We start from the raw sequence: 18,067 nt of genomic DNA, 5'->3' as shown, positions 1-18,067 counted from the left end.
AAAAAAAATAAATAAACGTTAAAAAAATAAAAAATAAAAAATAAAATAAAATAAAAAATAAAAAAATAAAAGCCAAAAGGTGGTTCTTTGAAAAGATTAATAAAATTGATAAACCTCAAGCCAAACTTACCAACAAAAAAAATCAGACTTCTCAACAAAAAGTTTCCAACCAGAAATAAAGAGGACAGGGGTGCCTGGGTGGCTCAGTCAGTTAAGCACCCAATCAGTGAAGCACCCAACTTCAGCTCAGGTCCTTATCTCATGGTTCATGAGTTCTAGCCCCTCGTTGGTCTCTGTTCTAACAGTGCAGAGCCTGCTTGGGATTCCCTCTCTCTCCTTCTCCCTCTGCCCTTCCCCAACTCACTTACTCACTCTCTCTCTCTTTCTCTCTCTCTCTCAAAATAAATAAATAAACCTAAAAAAATCTTAAAGATACCCCAAAATAGAGGCACTTGGCTGGCTCAGTTTGGTGGAGTGTGCAACTCTTAATCTGAGGGTCATGGAGTTCAATCCCTGTTGGGTATGGAGATTAGTTAAAAACTAAAACCAAAAAAAAAAAAAAAAAAAAAAAAAAATCCCAAAATAAGCCTTTTATAAACAACTTTACATCAAAATATTTGACAATTTAGAGAAAACATACAAATTCCTCGAAAAACACAACTGACCAAAACTGACAGAAACAGGAAATCTGAATAGTCCTAAAATTATTAAAGAATTTACTCCATAATTTAAAATCCTTTTGACAAAGAGAACTCCAAGCCTAGGTAACTTCTTGGTGAAGTCTTACAAAATTTTGAGAAATAAATAATAGCCTTACATAAACTCTTCCAGAGAGTGGACAATGATGGGAAACTTCCCAATTCATTTTATTATTTTTTTTAATGTATGTTTATTTTTGAGAGAGACAAAGTCAGAATGCGAGTGGGTTAGAGGCAGAGAGAGAGGGGGAGACACAGAATCCGAAGCAGGCTCCAGGCTCTGAGCTGTCAGCACAGAGCCCGACACGGGGCTCGAACTCACGAGCTATGAGATCATAACCTGAGGTGAAGTCGGATGCTCAACCAACTGAGCCACCCAGGTACCCCCCAATTTATTTTATAAGGCCAGTTACCAAACACCAACACATGAAAAAGACATTATAAGAAAATTAAAGCCAGTACCTCTCATAAATAAAGACACAAAACCTTGAATTATATTATCAGGAAATGGGTCCGGCAGCTCATGGAAAGTCTGATATGTCATGACCAAATAGGTTCATCCCAGAAACGCCAGTTTGCTCTAACACTCAAAACCCAATCACATTTGTCATTAGGTACATGCACCTAAACACAGAGTTTTAAAATATGTAGAGCAGGGGCACTTGGCTGGCCCCATCAGTGGAGCACACAACTCTTGATCTCAGGGTCATGAGTTTGAGCCCCACGTGGGGTATAAAGATTATTTAAGGGGCACCCGGGTGACTGAGTCTGTTAAGCATCTAACTCAGTTTCGGCTCAAGTCATGATCTCACAGTTTGTCAGTTAAAGCCCCACAATGGGCTGTGTGCTAACAGCTACAGAGCATGCTTGGGATTCTCTGTCTCCCTCTCTTTATCTTCCTCCCCTCACTGTTTCTCTCAAAATAAGTAAATATTAAAAAAAATAATAAACAAAACCTTTTAAAATGAATAAAAGTATATACAGCTAGGGGCGCCTGGGTGGCTCAGTCGGTTGAGCAACCAACTTCGGCTCAGGTCATGATCTCACGGTCCGTGAGTTCGAGCCCCGCATCAGGCTCTGTGCTGACAGCTCAGAGCCTGGAGCCTGTTTCAGATTCTGTGTCTCCCTCTCTCTCTGACCCTCCTCCGTTCATGCTCTGTCTCTATCTCAAAAATAAATAAACGTTAAAAAAAAAAATTAAAAAAAAAAAGAAATAAAACTACACACTTCTGAATAATCTGTGGGTCAAAGAAGACATCCCAAAGGAAATTAGAAAATATTGTCAACTGAAGTCCATGAAATATAACATATCAAACAAAATTTGCGGGGCACAGCTAACACAAGTGTTTAACAGGAAAGTGACACATTAAGTACTATTAAAAAATAAGAAAAGTTTCAAATCAGTGATCTAAGCTTCCACTTTAAGAAAACCAGAAAAAGACCAAATTAAACCCAAAGCAAGAAGAAAGAAAGCAGACAAAAATCAATGAAATAGAAAACAGAAAAATAGAGAAGTTAATGAAATCAAAATCTTGTCCTTTGAATTCAAAGATGAATACTGAAAACCTTCTAGCCAGAGTGGTTAAGACAGAGTGGTTAAGAAAAAGACACAAATCACCAGTATCAAGAATAAAAGAACAGACACCGCTGCAGACCCTACAGATAATAGAAAGATAACAAAGGAATATTATGAAAACACTTATGCCAATAAATGTGACAAGGTAGACGAAACAGACAAATACCTTGAAAGATACCAACTGTAGGGACACCTGGGTGGCTGTCAATTAAACATCCAACTTTGGCTCAGGTCATGATCTCACAGTTCGTGGGTTCGAGCCCCATGCACTCTGCATTAGCGGCACAGAGCCTACCAGGGGATTTTCTCTCTCTCTCTCTCTCTCTCTCTCTCTCTCTCTCTTTCTCTATCTCTGGCTCAGGTCATGATCTCACAGTTCGTGGGTTCGAGCCCCATGCACTCTGCATTAGCGGCACAGAGCCTACCAGGGGATTTTCTCTATCTCTCTCTCTCTCTCTCTCTCAATCTCTCTGCCCCTCACCAGCTCATGCGTATGTACTCTCTCTTTCAAAATAAAAAAATAAATATTAATAAAAAGGAAGAAGTAATACCAATTCACACACGCTCTTCCAAAAACAAAAGCACAAAAAGGGAACACTTCCCAACTCAGCATGACCCCAATATCAAACCATACAAAGACAGTACAAGAAAACTATCAACCACAGATACAAAAATCTTTAAAATACTAGCAAATCAAATCCAGCAATATATAAAAAGGGTAATATATCATGGCCAAAAGGTGTGGCTTACCCCAGAAATGCAAAATTGCTTTCAAATTTGAAAATCAATCAATATAATTCACTATATCAACAGATCAAAAGCAAAAACAAAACAAAAGACAATCTCAATAGAGGCAGAGAAAGCTTTTCACAAAATCTAACATCAATTCACCATAAAAACTCTCAGCAACTAGGAACAGTAGAGAACTTCCTCAATCCAATACACCACAGCTATAAACCAGCTTCAGCTCCACGGTGAAAGACGGAACGTGCTTCCCAGAGACCAGGAACACAGGAAAGACGACCCCTCTCGCCACTTCCCCTCAGGGTTGTACACAGTAAAGGGGGACTGACAAATGGAAAGGAAGAGAAAGAGGGAGGGAGATATAAAGGGAAGAAGAGGAAGAAAGAGAAATGAAGGTAAAAAAAAAAACCCTTGTTCTCAGATGACATAATTATCTCTGTAAGAAATTGTTAAAGAATCTATAAAGTAAGGGTGCCTGGGTGACTCAGTCCATTAAGCGGCCGACTCAATTTCAGTTCAGGTCACGATCTCACTGCACTGTGAGCGCAGGGCCTGCTTGGGATTCTCTCTCTCCCTCTCTCTCAAAACAAATAAACTCTTCCAAAACAAAAAAGAATGGGGGCACCTGGGTGGCTCAGTTGGTTAAGCATCTGATTTCGGCTCAGGTCATATTATCTCTTGGTTCGTGGGTTCGAGCCCCATGTCGGGCTCTGTGCTGACCGCTCAGAACATAGAGCCTGCTTCCAATTCTACGTCTCCCCCTCTGTCTGTCCCTCCTCCGCTTGCACTCTTTCTCTCAAAAATAAATAAACGTTAAAAAATAATAATAAAAACAAAAAAGAATCTATAAAGTATATACAGCTAATAAATGAATTTATAGCAAAATCACAAGATATACTGATATACCCAAGCCTACTCTATCTGTATGTTGGCAACAAACTAGAAGTTGAAAAGAAAAACTGACATAAGCATAAAAAAAAAATGCATGTTTCATAAATCTAAAATATAAGTGAAAAATGTATATGGTAAAAACTACAAAATATTGCTGAGAGAAATTTTTAAACGTCTAAATAAATATATGTATCTTGCTACGGATTAGTAGACTCAGTACTGTTAAGATGACAACTTTCTTCCCAAATTGATCCACAGATTCATTTCCAATCAGTATTTCAGCAAGTATTTTTGAAGAAAATAACAACCCAATTCTCAAATTTACATGGAAATGCAAATGACCTAGAATAGCTCAATAACCTTGTTTTAAAAAGGCGGTGGGGGGGGGGGGGGGGCCCCGGGGGGGGCTAGTCAGTTAAGCATACAACTTCCATTCAGGTCATAATCATGTGGTTCATGAGTTCGAGCCCCACGTCGGGCTCTGTACTGACAGCTCAGAGCCTGGAGCCTGCTTCAGATTCTGTGTCTCTCTCTTTCTGCCTCTCCCCGGCTTGTGCGCACGCATTCTCTCTCTCTCTCTCTCAAAAATAACATTAAAAATAATAAAAAATAAAAATAAAAAGGACAAAGTGAAGATTCATACTACCCGACCTCGACACTCCCTGTGAAGTTATACTGATCGAGCCTGTGTGGTGTTGGTGAAAGGTTAGACACACAGATCAGTGGGACAGAACAGAGTCCAGAAAAGTCCACACTAATATGGCCAAGTGACTTTTTTACATAGGTGCAAAGGTAACTTATTTTTTCTTAATTTTTTAAATGTTTTTTTTTTTATTTATTTTTGAGAGAGACAGACACAGAGTGTGAATGGGGGAGGGGCAGAGAGAGAGGGAGACACAGAATCCGAAGCAGGCTCCAGGCTCCAAGCTGTCAGCACAGAGCCCAACGCAGGGCTCAAACTCATGAACTGCAAGATCATGACCTGAGCCAAAGTCGGACGACAAACTGACTGAGCCACCCAGGTGCCCTATGTGCAAAGGTAATTAAATGGAGAAAAAATATTTTCCAAAAATAGTGCTGAAATAAGTGAACATCCGCATGCAAGAGAGTCTCAAACATACCTCACACATGATGATACAAAAATTAACTCAACATGGTTCATACACCTAAATGTAATATGTAAAACCACACAACTTGCAGAAAAGAAACTCTGTGACCTCAGTTTGGGCAGAGTTCCTTTTCTTTTTTAAATCATTTTTTTTTTTTTAAGTCTGCTTTCCTCCCGGTGTGCAGCTCGACCTCACAACCCTCTGAGATCCAGAGTCTCGAGGTTCCCCAACTGAGCCAGCCGGGTGCCCCAGGGTTAGGCAGTGTTCCTTGATATGACACCAAAACCATATTCCACAAAAGTAAATCCTGGAGTATCTCCCTGTAGCTACAACAACGTGAGCACGATAACGACAGTACTGCATTGTAACTCAAATAATAAAATAAGTATCTCAGTCCATACTCACATAAAAATTGAAAAAATAAATAAATAATGAAGAAGGGACAGGTCCTCTTTAAAGTTTATTTCTTCTCAGGGAAAGAGAGTGAGAGCATGTGTGAGCAAGGGAGAGGTGGGGGGAAGAGAGAGAATCCCAAGCAGGCTCCATGCCATCAGTGCAGAGCCCAACGCAGGGCCCAAACTCATGAACTCCTGAAACATGAGATGATGACCTGTCTGAGCCAAAATCAAGAGGCGGACACTTACTTAACTGACTGAGCCACCCAGGCCCCAGGACAGCTCTTCTTTATAGAAAATCCCAATTAATAGAAGGAGAAGGCATGAGAGAAATAAAAAATTGCCATTAGAAGAACACAGTAATGGAGCATCTGGGTGGCTCAGTCAGTTGGACATCCGACTTTGGCTCAGGTCACGATCTCATGGTTTGTGAGTTTGAGCCCCGCGATAGGCTCTCTGCTGTCAGCACAGAGCCTGCTTTGGATCCCTCCCTCTCTCTGCCCCTCCCTTGCTGGTTCTCTCTCTCTCTCTTTCAAAATAAATACATAAAGTTAAAAAAAAAAAAAAAAGCCTGTTACAGGCAATCTACCAATGGATGCTAAAATTAGTGGACAAAGATTCGAAGATGAACAGGATAGATGCATAGTTTTAAAGTATTTCCTGCAAGATATGTACTGATTACAAAAGGAATGAAGGCAAACAACAGAACAATGAGCTAACATTTCACCAAAAATGATCTACAGATGGCCATAAACACATGAAAATATGCTCCGTAGCATTATTCCTTGGGGAAATGCAATTGAAAACCAGGAGGAAATACACCTACTAGAACGGATAAAATTAAAAGTCTGACAGCGGCTGGCTGGAGGCTATCAGCTGCAAATCTCACATACTGCAGGTGGGAGTGTAAGATGGTCCGGCCACCCTGGAACACAGTTCAGCAGTTTCTTACAAAGTTAAACATAAACCACAAGCCCCAGCAATGACACTCCTAGTTATTTACCCCAGAAAAATGAAAATTTATGTCTATCGAAGACCTACATGTGAATCTTTATAGCAGTTTCAGGCAAAACCTGGAAACAATCCAAATGCCCATCAACTGGTGAACAGGTAAACTAACTGTGGTCCTTCGTTGGAAGAGAATGAATACTACTCAGCGATGAAAGCACGAATGAATCTCAAAGGCATCAGACTAGGTGAAAGATACCAGATGCGCAAGGCTCCGTACTGTATGACACCTCACGCGTAATAACACCGTACAAAACGGGAACCTGCCAGAACAGAAGGGAGACTGGCAGGTGCCGAGGGCGGAGGATGAAGGCCTGCAGAGGGGAATGAGAGAACTTCTGCGGTCAGAGAGACATCCCATATGCTGATGGTGGTGGCTGTTACACAATTTTTCTTATTTTTAAAAAATGATTGTTTATCTATTTTGAGAGATAAAGCTCGAGCAGGGGAGAGGCAGAGAGAGAGAATCTCAAGCAGGCTCCACAGTCAGCACAGGGGCTTGATCACACAACCGCGAGATCATGACCTGAGCTGAAATCAAGAGTCAGACACTTAACCGACTGGGTCACCCAGGTGCCCCTAGAAGTCTTTATTCACTTGTGTGTATGTGTTATAATTCACAATAAAAAAAATATAATATTTAGGGGCACCTGGGTGGCTCAGTCAGTTGAGCATCCAACTTCGGTTCAGGTCATGATCTCACGGCTTGTGGGTTCAAGCCCTGCGTGGGGCTCTGTTGCTGACAGCTCAGAGCCTGGAGCTGCTTAGCATTGTGTCTCCCTCTCTCTTTGCCCCTCCCCCGCTCACACTCGCGATCTCTCTCTCTCTCTCTCTCAAAAATAAACATTAAAAAAATTTTTTTTTTACGTACAATATTTCAAACAAATGTAAAGAGGCCTAATCCTATGACCTAGCAATTACACCCAAGGAAAATCAGGTGCAGATGCTCACCCAGACACCTGCACCAGGAACATCCACGGCAGCACCAGTCAGAGTAGCCTGCAACTAGAAACCATCCTAATGCCCGGTAAGAGCTGAATGGATAAAGAAATAGTAGAACGCTCCAAAAGGCTACTACACAGCAATGAAAACGAGCAATCCACAAGTACGTGCAGCAGCGGGGGCCAATTTCATAACACGACAACACAAGTGGAAAAAGGCAGTCACAAAACACACATACATACGATTCCACTCATAAAGTACAAAACAGGTGAACCAGGAAGTCAGAATAATGGTCCTGCAGGGGTGGGGTGTTGGTAGTAACTGAAAGGGAGGGCCCTGGGTGCAGGTAATATTCTGTTTTTGATCCAGTTCCTGCTTGCATGGGTGTTTACAATCTCTGAAATTCAGTGAACTTGGATCTCTTAAAATACGTGCAGTTTTCTCCATATTGTGCTTCATATTACACTTCAATAGAGAGGGTTTTTTTTAATTAAAAAAGAAAAAAAGAAACAAAGCCTACCCATCGGAATGAAGAGTCCGCCGTCCTCTGTCTCATCCTCAGCTTGCGGAGCCAGAGTCCCAAGTGGCTTCTCTTGGGGACAGGCACAGACATGTGACGGAGGGGACTTCCCAGGCAGGGCTCCCGGTTTGGCAGAGTGGGCGCCTAGAGGCAGTGAAGGCATCTCCCCTCCAGACTGAGGTTTTCCTGGAAGAATCACAAGGGTTGCTCCACACTGTGCCCATTTGCAATCATACCAGGTTGCAGAAATCAGCATTTTGTTATAAAGTCCTCTTCAGCTGGGTAATTTCATTAATGATGCACGTACCACATAGGTATTCCTCTCTCTTAAAGACAGTATCCTAAGAAAAATACCGAAATCAAAGCTCAGATCCAATTTGCTCATCTAATGTCAGGGAGCTGAACCAGATAACTGCTAAGGTCTTTCTACTTCTAATATGCTTTGAGTTATGCATTTTTTTCCTATGGAGAAATCAGAACCCTAATAGTGGGGTGGGGGGTGTTATACTTCTGATGACAAAGGGACATTTTATATGGACAATCATTAACACCACATTTAATCTCTATAAATGATATCCATTACAAAATGTCCTGAACTTTCTGACTCTGTAAATTTTACAGAGCAGGAGAGTAAAAACCACCATCAAATTATAAATACGTGGTTGATTCTATGGTTCACTAGACAACTTTCTCCTTTTCATCTCAACTCTTCATCGGTGCCATCGTGCCTTCTTCTGGGGAAGATGGGGTGTTCAAAAAGCAAAGCATTCATGCTGTATCAAAAGTAAACATTAGAACCAAGTTGTCACGAGGAGAAGAATATATACAGGCTTGTGTACGGGCAGAATATCTACAGACTATACACAAGGGACTGCTGAACTGCCTGCCTGCTTCTAAGACAAAGACCTGGGGTCCAGAGGACAGAGTGAAGGGGTGCCTACCTTTTCACTATGCACCCTCTGTATTTATGAATTTCTTCCATGTCTGCATATCATAAAGTCAAAAAATTTTTAGGGGCACCTGGGTGGCTCAGTTGGTTAAGCGTCCAACTTTGGCTCAGGTCATGATCTTGCAGTTTGTGGGTTCGAGCCCCATGTCAGGCTCTGTACTGACAGCTCAGGGCCCGCTTTGGATCCTCTGTCCCTCTCTCTCTCTGCCCCTCCCCGGCTCGCTCGCTCTCTCTCAAAATTAAATAAACATTTTTAAGAAATCCACTAAGAAGGAAGATCTCATGAAATAAAAATTTTTTTTTCAAAAAAAGATCAGGTTGTTTATCACTGAGCTCTACCCAAAGTAGCCTCTATACTCTAGACTACTACCTCATCAACATGGCCAGTTTCAACTGGTGTAAACAGGATTTGAAACTGGACCACCCTCCACACTCCAACAAAGAAAAGAAGTTTTAGTTTTAAATTAAGTATGAATCAATCATTGACTGCATTTACTCTTCAATCTTCCATCCTCCATTTCTGGAGCCCATGGTTACTCCACGACGTCAAAACATCTGAGGGCTTTTGCTTTTAACGGGGACTGGACAAGAAGTGAAGTCCTGAGTCCGTCAAATCAAAAGTTCCTCTCAGTCAAATACCTTAGAAAAGAGAACTTCAATCAACAGCACAGCATAGTGCTCTCATTTTTTAAAAATTTTTTTAATGTTTATTTATTTTTGAGAGAGGGAAAGAGACAGAGCATGTTCAGGGAGGGGCAGAGAGAGAGAGAGAAGGAGACACAGAATCCAAAGCAGGCTCCAGGTTGTCTCTGAGCTGTCAGCACAAGCCTGATGCAGGGTTCGAACTGGTGAACCAAGAGATTATGACCTGGGCCGAAGTCAGATGTTTAACCAACTGAGCCACCCAGACGCCCCAACATAGTGCTCTCATTTAGTCAACACTCTTCATAATTTTTAGATTAATGGTGTCAACATTTCAAAACTGAACCAACATAAAAGACGTTTTAAACAAACATACGAGAAGCTCACTTTGGTAGCTAGTTTCCATCGCTACTTTTACTACGGAAAACACATCTGGAACTACTCTAACACTGTCCCTACCGTTTATAGGCTGCACCAGTCTCTACATAGAGAAAACGTTCCTTTTTATTTTTCTTTTTTATTTTTTCAGTTGTATTTAAGTAATGTCTACACCCAACAAAGGACTCAAACTCGACCCCAAGATCAAGAGTCACACACTCTTCCGACTAAGGCAGCCAGACACCCCGAAAATGTTCCTTTCCTATTACCCAATCACGTTGCTTCTCAACTTAACTCTCCTCTCAGAGAACCCCACAGGACCCCCGCTTTTCCTTCCCTCTGTCCGTGTGCTGGAGGCTGAAAGCCCCTAGAAACGGAAGCTGAGAAGAGTGAGAGAGACACAGAAGGGAACGCCTAACACAGAGCACATCTGTAACTTGTTTACTGCCAGCCTAAGAACTGCGAATGGATAACATGAAAGTAATTCGCTGAGAAATGCCCAAGGCAACTAATTACGAGCTGAAATCTGCCGAAGTTAATCATTTTTACAAAACAAAGAAAAAAAAGCACGAGGAGAAATTAGATCATATAAATCAATTTTAAAAGAACAATTAAAATTCTGAAGACAAAAAAAGAGGCTGGGGGTGGGGGGAAAATTCTGTTAGAACACACACCAGTGCAGACGGAGTTTAATCCCTAGCACCTGCAGCCTAGAAACGATTTAGCAGGTGCACGGAATGTAACAACTCGCTGACCGGGTAGCCCTGGGACATGTGTTCCTAAACCCTCAGGAGATGTCTGACATGTCCCACAGTACGAACCCTTATATTCTATGTTCTTTCCCATACACACCTAGGGTGGTTTAATTTATAAATTAGGCAGGGAGGTTACCAATAATAATAAAAGAGAACAATTAAAACAATATACCGTAAAAAGTTATGTGAATGTGCTCTCCCCTCTCAAAATATCTTCCTGTCCTGTCCTCACCTTTCTAGTGATGAGATGACGAAATGCCTACGTGAGGACAGGATGTGAGGTGAGTGACGCAGCCTTGTGACCCGGTGTTAGGCCACTACTGACCTTCTGACGACAGTACGTCAGGAGGATCATCTGCCTCCAGACCGAGGTTGACTGCGGATAACTGAAACTACGGATAAAGGAGAACTACTACACTTCAACCCAGACTTTTTTGTCCTTGTTTTTGTTTTTTTATGTACTCCTAATACTAAAATGTTACTTACAAGAGAACAAAACAACTAAAAGAACATACAATAAATTCTTCTTAAGATTTCTTTTTTTTTTTAATGTTTATTTTTTGAGAGAGAGAGCACACAAGATCACGAGCAGGGGAAGGGCAGAGAGAGAGGAAACACAGGATCGGAAGCAGGCTCTGCACTGACAGCAGAGAGCCCAATGTGGGGCTTGAGCACAAGAACCATGAGATCATGACCTGTGCGAAAGCCAGACACTTCGCTGACTGAGCCACCCAGGCACCTCTTTAAGATTTCATTTTTAAGTAATCTCTACACAGGGCTTGAACTCACAACCCTGAGATCAGGAGTCACATGCTCTACCGACTGAGCCAGCCAGGCACTCCTGTACTAATTTTAGTAGTAATTACTGTGGGTAGTAAGGTTGTGGGTGATTTTTTTTCTACCTTAAATTTTTCAGTATTTTTAAAAATGCATATATATGAATTTTTAGTCTTCTTTTCTGTTTTGTATGTTACATTTCTTTTTTTATGTTTTTAAGTTTATTTATTTAGAAAGAGAGCTTGTGTACACGAGAGAGAGAGAGAGAGAGAGAGAGCGCGCGAGTGAGCACACACGGGGAAGAAGCAGAGAGAGAGGAGAGACAGAATCCCAAGCAGGCTCTGCACTGCCAGCACAGAGCCCAAAGCGGGGCTCTCACAAACCCTGAGGTCACTACCTGAGCCAAAATCAAGAGTCAGACGCTTAACCAACTGAGCCACCCAGGCGCCCCTTGTATATTACATTTCTATGTAGCAAAAATTAAACAAAAAGTTACTTACGGGGAGAAAAAGGATTCTGGATAGACACCCTCATAAGGTCCTTCTTTTCCAGGTATTGCTTGCTCATTACAGTGCAAGATGATAGAATTCACTTCTAATTATCCAGCCTCGTGAGGGGGAGTGGTATTACAGCTGACCGTAAACAACGAACGTTTATCTCATTCACCCACGCCTGGACCTCTGAAAACTAACCCCTGGAAACGTCTGTAGACCCCACTCCTCAGCAGCAGGTGACTCTGAAGCCCTGGGGATCACCCACCCCACCCTACTTGACTCCCGGGCCCTTTCCAGATCCCCTGCCTTCGCGTCACAAACACGCCCGGGCCTGAAGGAGACATTTCAGTGGCCCTGCTGTCCCCCAGGGCCATGTCCACCCTCCTGCCGTGGAGCAGACACTGCTGCCCTCCTCCTCCCTCACCACACCTCCTCGTCCCAGAAACTCCCCTGCACCCTCTCCAGTGCAGCCTTCCGTCAGGCCCCATCCTCCTCTTTCCTTAGTCACGAACTTTCAAATGAAGTGCCTCGTTCTGGACACCCCTCCTTCCTGAGATTTCTCCTATCACTTCCCCAGTTTTCCCTCTCTGCCATCTTCTTCCTCAGCCTTAGATTGTCAACTTCCTCCACGTTCCTTTCCACACAGAAGCACAACTCACACTTTGAACATTTCTGCTCCCACGTCTCACCAGACTCCAATCTCAGAGTTGTATTTTATCTTGACGGCCCCAAATCAGCTCAGGCAGCATGCGTGGAAGGACGAACTCCTCTCCAAGTGCCTCAGTGCCCGTGCCTGGAAGCTGTCCGACCCAGCACTGGGGCCAGAGAACTGAAACGATGCCAGTCTCTGAGCAAGACTAATTCTCCCTCCTGATGTCTCTAGGGTACGCCTTTTTCTGACCTCACTGCCAACATCCCAGACTGACCCTCTGTAAGGTCTCACGGGGAAGCCAGCAAGGCTCTGTGTCATCCGCACCCGCACTGCCCCTGGGAAGCCCTGCTACATGCCCGCACAAACAGCACCTCAGCGGGACGGCGGAATCTCTGGGGGACCGCGGAACTTCTGCGGGACCGCGGATCCTCCGGGGGACTGCAGAACCTCTGCGGGACTGCGGAACTTCTGGGGGACCGTGGAACTTCCGGAGGACGACGGAACCTCTGCGGGACGGCGGAACCTCTGGGGGACCACGGATCCTTCGGGGGGCTGCAGAACCTCCGGGGGACCGCGGATCCTCTGGGGGACCGCGGATCCTACGCAGGGCTGCAGAATGTGCTGCTCCACCTCCTCTCCTTCCCCGCTCTATGGAACCCCACCAACCCAGCCAGTCCCAATTTCAAAAATCCGAATGACCCGTACCAGACACCCCAGCGCCTACATATTGCCTTCAACTGCTCCAAATGGATAATATGTTTATGTCTCGTCTTCCCAGCTACCCTAGAAAAGAGCTTCCTGAGGGGAGAACTATGCTTTCTGCTTCTCTTACTTGTGAACCAGCCATCACCTACAGGACGAGGTCCAGTGCTTGAGCATGAAAAACAAAGCCCTTCACAGTCTATACACAACCCACCACCCGGAAGTCATCTCTCACTTCTCCCAAGCAACCACCTCACCATCCTCTTCTGCCTCGGCGCCTACTACCCTTGGCCTAAGATACCCCCTGCCACCATCTGTCAAACTACGACTCCTCCCTCGAGGGTTACATCATCTCTTCAGAGCCCCGCCCAAAGTCCCAGGCAGTAGTGCCTCCTTCAAGCGGCTGCCTCTCCTCCAAAAGCCCTGCTGCACAGACACAACCGAATCACAAAAGGCCACATAGTTCACCCCTAGAAAGGAAAGAAAAGGATACAGAAGAGGATCTAGGGAAAGGGAGGGAGAAGGTCTCCACCCACTCATAAAGTTCACTGCCGACCCCCACGAGCTCCACAGTCCCAATCCCACACTGGGTCAGTTTCCCCTTTCAGAAACACTGCTTTGTAAGGGAATGCCACCTAGCACCGACCGGGGAAACGTGGCTTAAGCCGTTTCATATCTTACCTCCTTCTTCCTTGACTTCTGCACTACGCTCTCCTGAAAAAGGCTCCTTTGTAACAGGATGATCTCCTCTATCTTCTTGGGGAACTGGCCCAGGCCTGAGTGCAATCTTCTTCCCTCTCCTTGAGCCAGGGGCCTGGAGCTTTCCTTTACCACTGTGTACAACAAGAGGCTGAGAAGACTCCAAGGAAGGTAGGGCGATGCCCTGAGAGATGGCCGCGTCAACAGCTTCCAGAACCGGTGCGTTTGTGTCCTGGGTGAGCACCCTGGAGCTCAGAGGTGGATCCTCCTCACCAAGCTGATTTCCTGCCTCCTGCGCGGACTGCACTTGGAGGCCAGCCGCTCTGCCATGACTTGGACCCCCAGAGAGTGACGCTGACCCCAAGTCTTTCACCTGGTCAGTCACTGGTTTAACAGCGGACTCCAGGTCTAGGTCCTCTTCCTCCTGGCTGCCCTGGTGCTGTGGGGACCCAGTCACCGTAGTCCTTCTCTTCTTACAGGGCAACATTGTACAAGTCCCACCTGGGTTCCATCCTGAAAGGAGAAAAGCAAGTTCTTATCACCTTCATATTAATTAATGATAACAGCATTTCTTCAAGCACCTTTCCACTTATTCATGTTCAGTAAGGGACACAGTACTTTAGACCAAATGCACAACTTCCCAATTTTTTTCTTTTTTTTTACATCTATTTATTTTTGAGAGACAGAGTGAGACAAAGTGAGAGTGGGGGAGGGGCAGAAAGAGAGGGAGACACAGGATCGGAAGCAGGCTCCAAACTCTGAGCTGTCAGCACAGAGTCCGATGTGGAGCTCCAGCCCACGGACCGTGAGATCATGACCTGAGCTGAAGTCGGACGCTCAACCAACTGAGCCACCCAGGCGCCCCCGCAACCTCCCATTAGATGGGAGAGGAGTGACCGTGGTCAGAGTGCCGGGTTCAAACCCTAACTCCACCACCGATTAGCATGTTATCTTGGCTGAGCAACTTAACCTCTCTAATCTTCAGTTTCCTCAACTGAAAAAGATAGTAATTGTTCTTACCTCATAGGGTTGCTCTAAAAATCAAACAGTAAGTGATTAGTAAACGTCAGTGATCGTTACTATCAGGGAGGCAGAATAGCATGATGCCGAGAGCAAAGTGGGAGTCACACTGTCTGCATTTGTTTCCCAAGTCAGCTTCTCTCCAACTTTCTGAAACTGCATAAATTACTTAACCTGAATCTCAGTTTCTTCAGCTATAAAATGAAATAAAAACAGCATCTATGTCATTAAATAGTGATTTATCACATCAATAATGTGTGCTATTGCTGTTTTCATAAACAGGTAGCCCCATCAACAGAAACAACCCAAAAGCAAAGTGTGGTTGTTTAAAAAGGTTAAGCTATATTAACAGAAATTCTGTTTTGAAAACAAGAGATTCCTATCATTCTCTATGCTATGTTACTTCTCAACTCTTGGCCTCAATTCCAGTTTTCACATCCTAAGGGCAACAACTGGAGGGCATCTTCTTTTACATTCTTATAGCACCTGTTTGTAAACCTCTTTTACAGTATTTATCACTTTTGTTATTCTCCTGTCTCCTTCCCATCTCTCCTTCCCTCAAAACTACGTGCTCTTTGAGGAAAAGGATTCTTTCAACTAGTACCCCTAGTACTTGGCAGGATGTGCCTACTGGATACTCAGTGAATGCTCCCTGAAGAAACGAAATAATGAATGAAAGCGCATGAACTTCTGAACTTCCTGTCCCTAGCTTATCCTATGCACTTGGACCACGAGTTAAGCATCGTATGGAAAATGACTACATCATTCTACCCAGAAAAACTGTACTCTCATTAAAATAGGTCCAAGAATAAAATAAGTTGCCTAGTGTTATGCTAACAATGCTCAGGCAAAGTCTGAATGCCCATCTATCAGAGCACTACATGAAAGCCTGGACTAGAGGAGTAAGAAAGTTCTCTTTCAGTCTCAACTGTGATGTTATTTTAAACCTCCCTAATTCAGGAACGCCCGGTTGGCCCAGTAAGTGGAGCGCAGGACCCTTGATCTCAAGGTCATGAGTTCCAGTCCCACATTGGGGAGATTACTTAATAGAAGCAAAATAAAAACTTTTTAAAAACAAGTAAAATAAGCCTCCCTAATTCAGGCACCAGGAAATCCCCACCCCAAAATCAGCTGATGGCCTTTTCTTAGTTATTAAAGACTCTGTCGACCCCTGTGAGGGGAGGGCGGTGAGGAGGTAAGAGGTGGAGTGGGAGCAGCTAGAAGAGTCCTACATTTCAGAGACGAATGACAGCTTCAAAAAAGAAAAAGGACAGAAAGAAGGCAGCTACTAGTCAAAGTCAGCAGCGCGCAGAGATGGGCTCCAGACACTTCGAACGCAGCAACCCTAAAAAGGCCCCCGCTTTGGGAACTCGAGTCACCCTTAACAGGGTGAATGAACGCGACTCCGGGGCAGCGCCAGCGCGGGCCGGTCCGGGGAACAGATTTCACCAGGGGGTCCTGAGCGCGCTTCCCACCGCGGCGCCGAGAGCCGGCCGCGGTCCCCACGCCCCGCCAGACACCTTCACGCTCCACCTCCTGTCACGCACCCCACGCCAGCCCTCAGGCCCGACCCCTCGGCCCGGACGTCCAGCTCCCACCCGCCTCTTCCCGCCCCGCCGCACGCGCCCCGCCGCCCTCACCAGCCGACCAGATCCCGCGGAAACCCAACTCCGCTCCCGCCGGAAGTCAGCCAACGGCAGCGACTGACGTGCGCGCCCCCGAGCCGCGGTGCGCGGCGCCAGCCAAGGAGCATGCGCTGACCTCCAGGCGCCATGCTAGGTGCGGGCGGACTGAAGCCGGCACGTCGGTTGTTGGCGAAAGAATTTAAAGGAATGTCTCGCTTTGAGCTGTCCCACTCAAAACAAAGCTGCGGGTTGCAATTCAGTGGCTGAGGTTGACATCTCTCTAATCCTTCTCGCCGCGAGATACCAGGAATCGGGACCGAGAAATGGCGAACTCATAAAATTGCAGAAAGAGGACTCCTGGCTTACAAATAGTGCAGTTTTCTGAATAAAGTGAATGCGATCTTGAACTCAACCCGTAGTGATTATTGATGCTGTATCATACTCTTCTTGATGCTGTATCATACTCTTCATTTCACAAAATGTTTTCATTTACGTTATCATAGGTGATTTGATCTTCACAAGAAACCCGATTGTTTCTTTCACAAGAAACAATGTATATTATACCTTCCAATTTACACAGAACAGAAATTTCTGTCTCAGCTGGAAAGGTGGTTTCACAAAGACACACAGCTATCAAGGGGAATCGGGCATCCTCTAGCTTCTAGTGCCATGATCCAGTGCCCGGGAAGGTGCCTGGGGCAGAGAGTCGATGTTTATTAATTCAATACATGGGTTTTGAATGATTCCTAGAACCATGTTCTTTACACTTTTCTAGAAGGACAGAATGTCGGAGTTGAAAAAACACTGTCTCAATTTACAGGTGAAGCATCAACAAATATTTATGCACTTAAATAATTTGATCCTGATCCTGTCTGTAAACAAGATGAAAGCATCCACAGCCAAAGAGAGTGAAATTGAGGTAATCATGGAGATACTGCCAGTAGTCTATAACCTGAATCACCCTACCTCTCCCAAATGCCAAGGAAGTCTCTAGAAGGTTGGAGTTTTGTCTGTCCTGTTTTTCAACCTGCAGAATACACAGATCTGTTGGTTTGCTCTTGTTCTGCCCTTATCTCTCTCTCTCTCTCCCCCTAAGCAGCCCTATGCACTTGAAGCTTTTGGAAGAGAAATACCCACTACCTTTGACACACGAGCCTTAAAAAAGAAAAAAGAAAAAACAAAACAAAACTTTAATTTACACACCACAAAATCCATCCGTAGATTGTAGAATTTTGCTTCTACAATTATTCCCAGTAACTTTTCAGAGTTATGCAACATCACCTGGTTTAGTCTTTAATCAGAGCTGCTGAAGTTTAAATAAGTTCCCATAATAACCTTTAGCGGTCTCAGAAATGCCTAACAATAATGGCAAACGATACTGAAATGCAGGCAGTATAGAATTTTCTTTTTCCAAAATTCTGGAGTCCCTGTCATCCAGAACATTCTGCCGCTATATTAAGCCCCGGAACCCGGAATCACAGGATGTATAGG

General features: G+C 44.4%; 1 protein-coding gene across 3 annotated transcripts in view; it reads right to left on the bottom strand.

Moving 5' to 3' along the window:
- The window catches only part of LOC125925698 (GON-4-like protein), a 72,538-nt gene extending 55,889 nt beyond the window's left edge, over positions 1–16,649 (bottom strand). For 2 of the 3 annotated variants that reach the window (XM_049634842.1, XM_049634845.1), the window contains exons 1-2: positions 13,914–16,462; positions 7,884–8,069 (exon numbers count right to left, since the gene is read on the bottom strand). In XM_049634842.1, the coding sequence (XP_049490799.1) occupies positions 7,884–8,069; positions 13,914–14,418 (691 nt within the window). In that variant the 5' untranslated portion in view covers positions 14,419–16,462. Of the gene's footprint in view, positions 1–7,883; positions 8,070–13,913; positions 16,463–16,591 lie in introns of those variants that run through there. The other variant, XM_049634844.1, reaches the window with a different exon arrangement.
- Positions 16,650–18,067: the final 1,418 nt, after the last annotated feature.

The sequence above is a fragment of the Panthera uncia genome, chromosome F1, assembly GCF_023721935.1.
Source record: "Panthera uncia isolate 11264 chromosome F1, Puncia_PCG_1.0, whole genome shotgun sequence".
In the NCBI taxonomy this organism is placed as follows: Eukaryota; Metazoa; Chordata; class Mammalia; order Carnivora; family Felidae; genus Panthera; species Panthera uncia.
This window is presented reverse-complemented; position numbering and strand designations above follow the sequence as displayed.